The following is a 9,187-nucleotide window of genomic DNA, read 5'->3' on the forward strand; positions in this document are numbered from 1 at the left end:
GACATACTTGTTTCATGAGGTTCTTAAAGACAACATTACGTTTTGTATTACTAGAGTATAACACCTTCAAGCTTTTCTTTAATAGATTATTACAAAAGATACTTGAAGAACAAGATCAAAGCTTGAAATATAAAGGAATACTTTGAGATGCTACAAGGGTTTACTACTACAAATAATAGAACATTAGAAAGAACACATCTTAATTACTTAAAATTCTTACAAAAGTCATTGATAACATGTTATATTTTATACTATATATTTAGCTAAGTTTTATTTATAAATTATAGGTTTTTATTTTTATTTTTATGGGAAATTATAGTTTTATTTGCATTTTATTTTGTTTTCAGTAAACATGAATAATCAAGAGAAGGAATTAGTGAAAAAATGATGGAATATCTATAAAGGTTGAAGTCTTGTTGTCCAAGCAAAGTTTATAGCAATGAAGACCCTTTTCAATGCAAAAATAGTTGGAAATCAATTAACAACACTTCTAATGGGATTCTATAAGTCTCAAAATCATTACCAGTCCATCAAGGAAATTAAATGATAAAAGCAGTCATTGTTACAGCTGCCCTTAACCCCGTGTTACTGCCTCACTTCTTAATTTACTATTCGTAGTTTCAGCCAATGCCACAATATTATCATCTGTATCTATATTAGCAGTTGTCTCACCATTAGGTGTTTCAATTGTTTCATTCGGTGGTGTGAGACCATTAGGCGAAGGATTGGAACTTCCTTCCATACTAGGAGCTTGTTGGTGTGCACTTTTCTCATATCTTTATCTGTTACACTATTAAGTGTTAGGACAACAGACCAAGGCTCTTGATACCAACTGAAGGTGAGAAAAAGCACGGGGGGGGGGGGGGGGGGGGGTAAAATTGTGTTAGCTTTTTCTTCTTCTTGAATTCACTGATCAGAAGCTGATAGAGTTTAGGTTTAGGTTCTGATGAAATGTTCAGAGTCTAAGTGCAGCGGTTAAGTAAAGAGAGAGAGAGAGAAAGAATAGAGACACAAAGCAATTATAGTGGTTTCTTCCACAATCCGGAAGTAGTCCACTCCCCTTGCACTTCCAAGGAGAGTTCACTAAAATCAATTGCTTAAGAACAAAAGCAAGACACTTCAAACTACTCAAGCACAAAAGCAAGAGGTTTCCTATGTTCAAGCACAAACGCAAGAGACTTCATATGCTCAAGCACAAAAGCAAGAGACTTCTATTCAAACAGAATTACAAAGAAAATGTTTGAGGTTTAACAGTTGATATACAATAAGTGGTGTTCACAAATACAAATCAGATAAGACTCTAGAATTTCTAAGATATGAAAGTTGTTAAGAAATTCTAAGTGAACTTTGATGTGAAACAATTTCAGCAGAGGTTTGACACTTGTAAAATTGTTGTGAGTCTCTTGGTAATCTTCAAGTCTTCACTCCTTTATATAGAGGTGTGAAAGAGATGTTGTTGATTGCCAGCACATCAAAAGAGTCGTTGTTAAAGCTTGATAATCACCAATGATCTGTTGCTTGATTTGGTTATTGTCTTAGGAGGGAACAATTTCAAATCCATTCCTTGAATGGAGAATTACCAGCGTAGTCACAATTGTTGTTTTGAACTATTGCAGACATAAGGAGTGGAATAGTGGAGATATTGGTTGTACAATTGTACTATGTCCTTTTCCTGCACTCTTCAGTGGATAAACATCCAATGCCTTCTAATTTCTCTGATATAGTCGTTGCTCTAGGCTTATATTCCTTCTGCAATGATGTGCAATCAAAAGGACGATATTTAACTAACTTCAGCTTCCAGTCTTCAGCTTCTGGTGAGACAACTTCTTATGAGACAGCTTCTAATGATCTTTATATTTTTTATGGTTAAAAATTCATATTTAATTTATGTTTTGTTAAAAAATTCTAATTTTTTTTGGAGATTTTTACAATATTCTACACATTTCAGCACAATTTCATTAAAAAAATACAAAAATTAACTTAAAAATAGGGACCAAAAGTGGTGATTGAAAATTTTATAGGGACTAAAAGTTAAAGATATTTTTTAGAGGGACTAAAACAAAAAAGTTGGTATATTTATAGAGACCAAAAACATATTTATCCCGAATTAAAAAAACCCTTAAAAATATTTCTTCATCATATGTTCATCTACTTATTCATTATCTTCATGAAAAAAACAAAAAATTATAAATAAAATAAAATTACATAATTAGAAAAATATTGCCATCAATTACAATTAGACTAAAACACTTTCAAGTTCATTTCGTCGTTATTTACATCATTAAAAAAATATCAACTTTAAACATAAACACACAATTAAACAACATTCAAAACATCATGCATGAAGATACTCACTACAAAAAAAAACGCGTGTTTTTCGGCGGCTAAAAAATGTATGTTCCGGCGGTTTTAGCCGCCACTATGCATAATTCTGGCGTTTTAAAAACTGCCGAAATTTTGCCTGCCACAATGTTTAAAACGGCAGTTTTTATGTAGCCGTCATATTGTCCGCCGTTTTATACTTGGCTTAAAGTGGCGGTTATTTAATTGTATATAGCGGCAGTTTCAAACGCCATTATTTACATAATTGTGACAAAGCCAATAGGTGTTTCTGGCATTTTTTATCGCCGTAACATGTAGAAAGTACCGGCGGTTTTAACCGCCAGAAATTACTACTGAGACCTATGCATGTAGTGGCATGTCCAACTGCCAGAATTTACTTCTGATATTTAATCATTGAGCTGCCACAATTGACATATAAAATGCCACAATGCTCAAATAATTGAAATTATTTTATTTATAATATTATTATTTCATAGGAATATATAATTGTACATTTCTATTTTTTGAATAAAATTAAAGGACAAACAAATTTTGAACATTGTCATTGATATATTTATAATTCAACTCAAGTGGAGTTTGATACAAATATCCATTCTCAAAATAAACAAGTCTCCAAACATAAAGTTACACAAACCATTGCCACTATCTTTAGCTATTCTCAAAATAACAAGTTTCAAAACATAAAAATGACTACACAACTCATGTCACTAAAATTAGGACTCTCATGCTCCACGTGCATTGTTTTCATCTGATGATCTAGTTATGTCATTGGGTGTTGAAGATTCACTTCCTACGTTTGATGCCTGCAAAAAAATATTATAATTGTTAACTCATATTAAGCAAGATATTATTGCCAATTCAACAACCTAAGCAAAGTAAATGTTATTATCAAAGTAAAATCTTGAAAGACAATATTATCCAAAATCAATTTTTCATAATTGATGAATATAAAGATTGATGATGAAAAACTTAGAGAAATGCATTTAATTGATAAAAAAAAAAAAAAAATTAGCAGTATTGATTTCATTAGCCCAATAGCATTCAGATCCATTTTGTAAAATATCATCAAATAATATCAATGCTTCCAAAGCTTAATGTAGCGCCGGTACTACTCCAGAAAGACACATGCACAAAATCATAAATGCATTGAGTAGTTGTTATACCTGTTGTGTATCATTGGGAAATAAGGCAGCAGCTAACTCTGGAGGCAGTGAACCACCTTCCTTCGCTTTAATGTAGCCAACAAGTGCTGTCATTTGAGCCTCCATAGTTGCAAATTTTTGGTTCTGCAATGTAGAACTGCCGCTTGAAGTACTACCACGAAAAGAGCCAAACTCCATACCGCTAAGTCGTGTGGTAGTATGCTTAAAAGCAATAGTAGGAACCACTCCCATTCCCATTCCTCGAACACGGCCATAATGCTCTTTTCCAAATAGCTTGCCAACAATATCATTTGGAGAAATTTCAGAATAAGCATCAGGGTTTTCAGCTATATGATTGCAAATTTTCTCCTACAAACCAAATAATAAATAACCAATGACTAACATTCATTTCCTTCAATTCTAAAACAATGAACATAAATTTAAAATAAATTTGGAGGTAGATTATCAATTTACCCCTATCTTCTGAGCTTCTTCATTCACATACTTCCCATCTGCCCTTTTGTGGGTCATATCCCACATTGGACCCCGGCCGACAGGCTTACCAGCCTCAAGAGTCTAGAACAAAAAGTATAATTATGAATCAAATAACTTAATAGTCAACTTAAACAATGAATTAGCTACATATAGTAATAGACAAACAATTTTACAAAGACAAACTATAAAAAACATAAGTAGAGTTAAAATTATTTTACCTCGAAGAGTTCTTTCCATTGTGTCTCAAAATAATTAGCTGGCATATCTGACCACTTATCCAAACTTATAGGGAAAAAGGGACTATGTGTTGCTAATAATCCACATACTCCAGAAAGAAAACCAGTAGCCTCTCCAATAGGCGTATGTTGTTCATCAAATCCACAATGACTTGCAATCCATCAGGCAAGTTATTGATGTCCTTAACCAGCAAATGGAGTTTTCGAATTGCATCATTCTCTTCATCTGTTGAGATATGAATGTTATGTTATTAAAAAATATGTAAACAAGAGACAACACAAGACTAAATCTATTTATATCGATATATAAGCATCATCCTCCTGATTTGGCAGCAAACCTCCTCAAATAATCAAAATCTCTAGCTTAATCAAAACCTCCTCAAATAATCAACAGTAGATCTGCTTGTTTCTTTTCACAAACCTCAGTTTTTCTACCAGCAAAACAAAAACAAAAAAATCAATAACGAAAACAACAACAAATTCCAAGAGCAGAAAGTCTTAATCATATAATCAAAACTGAACCTTATAATCAAAACTGAACCTTGTTAACCAGCTAAAATCAAGAATAATACAAAGATGAGGGTTTGGGTATTTCAGACTAAGCAAACTTCAAACTCACCAAGTTGAGAGAAGACTTCGACAGGGACCAAAGATGAGGGTTTCAGATCGGCAACATTGAGGAATAGTTTGGGTCTTTGAGAGTTTTGCAATCGGTTGAAGATTGGGTTTGAGGGAATCGAATGGGTTGGGTGTTTGAGGGTATTGGAATGAATTAAAAAAGATTGAGGAATCGGTGAAGAAAAGGACAGGAATAGAAGAAAGATTGAGGAAGAAAAGGTTAGTTATAGTTTTAGAAGAGATGGAAATCGTGAGGGTTTTTGGAAGCTTGGAGAAGGTTTGGAAAAAGATATAAGTTTTGTTATAAAATATTTTATGTCAACAGAAAAGGACAAGAGAAAAAGATGGAGGGATTTTCTAAAAAATTGGGAAAAAAAAAGGGAAGTTAATGCGCCAAATATTGTGAGGTTGGGAAAATTAAAATGGTTGATATCGGCAGTCTAAAATGCCATAATATACAATGTAAATTATGCAATTAAATTTTGTTAATACTAGCTGTCAAAACCGCCGCAATGTACTGTAGATAGTGGCGGCTAGAAAAACTGCCGCAATATACCAGATATAGTGGCGGTTTACATGGACCGCCGGTACAAAACCACCGGAATTATGCAATGTGTTTTATGATGCATGTGAAGCTATACATCCACCACCATCCCAAAACGTCAACGACCACCACATACAACAATAGAAAAGTGACCCATTTCATTCAAACACACACACCAACATATGAAGATCCAAATTTTAGATCAAATTTCAATCAGGGTCATGCTTAGATCTATCACTTTTAGTGTTATGTTTTTATTTCTTTCCACCTTCAATTCAATTGATTTTGATTTCTGTTTTTAATGTTCAATTTTAATTAATTCTGAACCTGGACCTTCTACCTCTTCTTTTTTCAATGTGTATTTTAATTTGTGGCATTTGTTTTGGGGGTTTTTGTGCAAATAAGGATTGGTTTGGAAAAGAAGATGAATGATGTTAAGATGAAGAAGATGGAGGTACAAAAGCGAAGATGATATTTTTTTCTTTTTTTCTGCAAACATGAGATTGAATCGCAGATGGGTTTCTCATTTGTATGTGTTTTCTATTTGCAATCTCAGGGTTGGAAGGACAATGTTGCAAACAATTTAATAGTTAAAGGATGACTATGAGAGAAAAAATAACTAAAAGGACTTATATGTTACAAACCCAAAACTTAAAGGACCTCATGTGTAATTTGGCCAACATAAAAAATATACAACACACGAACAAGAACAAACAGCAACGAATCAGTGACGAATCTTCGGTTAACAAACACCAAACGACATAGTACCAAATGCATTGAGCTGAACCGTAAAATATCCAAGCAATTCCGGATCTAAGCAAAGACGAACAAAAGCCACACGTAAGATAAAACCTTCAGATCAAAACTGGATCTAGATCGAACAACCCACTACGTCCCTTGCAAAGTCGAAGGCTCAAAAACGACAACGACGACAGAGGGTTATATGTAGAGGAATTATGCCCATCAATAGGAGAGCAAATAAAAATTATAATTATAATTAAAATAAGAAGTTCATCATAATCATCATCATATCATATCATATCATATCATATCATAATCATAATATTCATAATTTCTACTAACAAGAGCTTTTTTTTATTTCCCACAAAATCATTAACACATCACATAATTTATTCTCCCAATGGGGGAATCATGGGATTATGATAAGTGAAATTAAGATAAACATGTATTCAACTCCCACCACTAGCTCATATGTAAGTAGCATCATATATTGTAATCTATATTAAAATCTCGAAGACACGTCTCCACCATAGCCTTGATCCTTGTATATGAAGTTTTAACTTCATTAGGATCAGTGTGGTTAGTCGCGTCATATATATTTAGGATCTCGTTAAAAACCTCGTCCTTCCTTTCATCATCATTTATCTCGTCTAGTATATTAACAAGCTTTTGGATCATATCTTTAAAAGAGTGAGACTTCTTTTCAATGGATGTCACACGCCTCATGTTGAGATCTTTCACCTTCTTAATCTCCATTTTGCGAAAAGCCATGATTTCTTCACCAACCTTTAGGGATTATTGTAAATATTATGTCAAAATGTTATATCTCATACCCCTATTTATAAATGCAGTCGATAAGAGGTTCATTATTTGACCCAAAAAGAAGAAATTCATTAATGTTTTAGTCAACAAGATGACCCAAAAAGAAGAAGTTCATTAATGTTTTAGTCAACAAGAAAAAGAAAAAAGTTCCATTGATGTTTTTAATATTTTATTGAAAATATCTTATAAAAATATATTGAATTTTTTTTTTGTTGAAAGAAATAAATATATTGAATTGAACTTATTTACTTTTGTATTGTTTAAGTTTACAAAACTGTTCTTAGATGCTAATTTTTTTAGGATTTTATTTTCTAATTCAATTGTCCTAAATCAATATCGGAACTAGTTGGTTGGACTAAAGTTACAATAAATTTTAGTTAACGATGAATCGTTGAAGGGAATTTTAATAATGAATGGAACAATTTTTGCTTAAGACTTTACTTATTTCATGCTAAACTCTGAATTGCCATGACCAGTTTTATTAAAAAACTATATATTTAAAATATAAAAAAAAAATCTAACTATATTGGCTTACTATTGGAAAATAATTCAAATACAAATTTATACTTATTATATATATCACAGTCAAAGAAATATTTATTATAAATGTGAAAGGAGTTATTACCACAAAAAAAAAAGTGAAAGGAGTTATTGCTTTTTAGTCAAATCTGATAATACCTCGCACAGTCGTATGTTACATTACTTTTCCAAATTTACTCAATTATTTTTTCTACATTTGGTATTATAATAACATTATACTATTAACGTTATATAGGCAAACATTCCCTTATTAAAATATACTCAATTGTTTGCCTATTTAATTATTTTTTAAATAGGCAAACAATGAAACTCATGCACACTAAAGTTTGAAAAGTGAGGAATCAAACATTCGAATTTATGCTCCAGCATATTAATAACCTAATATGCAACAACTTGTAAAAAAAAACTAACATGAAATAAAGTCGTGTCTCTCAAAGTATCTTTTCTTTTATGAAGAACTTTATAGAAACGAGAATCTGAAAAATAAGAAAATTTTGCTTGTCATGGGATTGTTCATTCAGATTCTTTGATGTGCTCTAGAGGTTGTGAATTATTTGGAAGCATTTGAAGTTGGGTTCAACTTGTGTGCTTGAGCATTGGAAGTTTTTTGGTTGTGTCCTTGAGAAATTGTAATAAGTTATGATTATAGTGAAAATATCTTAGAAGTGCAAGGGGATTGGACTACTCCTAGATGAAGGTGAGAAAATCACAAGATAGGGGTGGATTTAATTGTATTGGCTTTTTCAAACTTTTTAAAGTGTTTCACAAGTCAGAGTCTAAATGTGTTCAAATTCTGAGTAGAGTTCAGAGTCTGAATGCAATTCAGAACCTGAGTGCAGTGGGGGGGGGGGGAGAGGGAGAGAGAGAGATTTTCATTATAATCTCAAGTGATTACAGTTTCTCAAGGACACAACTAAGAGACTTCTTATGATCAAGCAGACAAGTAAGAAACTTCAAAATGCTCAATCACAACTGAAATAGACTTCTAAGAGTTTGCAAATAAAAGACAATTTTTACACTTGATATACAATCAGAGGTGTAAACAATTACAAAACATAACAGACTCTAAAGACTTAGAATTTCTAAGAGTATAACTTAGTAAGAAATTCTTAATTGGTCTATGCGCTTTTGAATTTGACAGAGTAAGGAGACAATTAAAATTTCAGAGTCTTGTTCTTCTTCTTCAAGCCTTCAGCTCCTTATATAGGCAAGGATTTGAGAGATGTTGGAGAGTGCTAGCATTAAGAGTCGTTGAGAAACATCAAATAAAGGATGTTGGAATGTTGTATGATATGGTTTGAAGGTGAGAAAAACACAAGAAGGGGGGTTGAATTGTGTTGGCCTTTTTGACGATTTCTTTTTCTAAGTGTTCATTAAAACCTAGTCAGAATCTGATGTTGCAGATTCTGACTCAGAGTTTGAATGCAGCGGATAACATAAAACCAAGATAAAGAGTCCGAGAGAGAGAAAACAGACACAAAGCAATTTTATACTAGTTCCTCCCACAACACAAGAGTAGTCCAGTCCCCTTGCATTTCCAATGGATTTCACTATAATCACTATGGATTACAACTTGCTCAAGGACACTACCAAGAGACTTCTCTTTGCTCAAGCACAACTGCAAGAGACTTTTATGCTTAAGCACAACCGCTTATGATCTCCTGCTCTAAGACACTACCTAAAGACTTCTTGCTCAAGGACAACTC

General features: G+C 32.6%; 1 protein-coding gene across 1 annotated transcript; it reads right to left on the reverse strand.

Moving 5' to 3' along the window:
* Positions 1–3,026: 3,026 nt before the first annotated feature.
* On the reverse strand, positions 3,027–4,126 carry LOC112417351 (uncharacterized). The gene is made up of 3 exons (XM_024772936.2): positions 3,960–4,126; positions 3,507–3,854; positions 3,027–3,146 (listed from the first exon to the last, which is right to left on the reverse strand). The coding sequence occupies exons 1-3, from the start codon at positions 4,023–4,025 to the stop codon at positions 3,066–3,068; spliced, it is 495 nt and encodes a 164-aa protein (XP_024628704.2). The 5' UTR covers positions 4,026–4,126; the 3' UTR covers positions 3,027–3,065.
* Between the last annotated feature and the right edge of the window lie 5,061 nt (positions 4,127–9,187).

The sequence above is a fragment of the Medicago truncatula genome, chromosome 8 (genome assembly GCF_003473485.1).
Source record: "Medicago truncatula cultivar Jemalong A17 chromosome 8, MtrunA17r5.0-ANR, whole genome shotgun sequence".
NCBI lineage: Eukaryota > Viridiplantae > Streptophyta > Magnoliopsida > Fabales > Fabaceae > Medicago > Medicago truncatula.

Excerpts from the sequence above, each read along its gene's own strand:
- LOC112417351 (XM_024772936.2), bottom strand. The coding sequence starts at position 4,025 with ATGTGGGATATGACCCACAAAAGGGCAGATGGGAAGTATGTGAATGAA. Across the intron at positions 3,855-3,959 it reads AAGAAGCTCAGAAGATAGGG|GAGAAAATTTGCAATCATAT; the intron begins GTAAATTGATAA and ends TTTGGTTTGTAG. Across the intron at positions 3,147-3,506 it reads TTCCCAATGATACACAACAG|GCATCAAACGTAGGAAGTGA; the intron begins GTATAACAACTA and ends ATTTTTTTGCAG.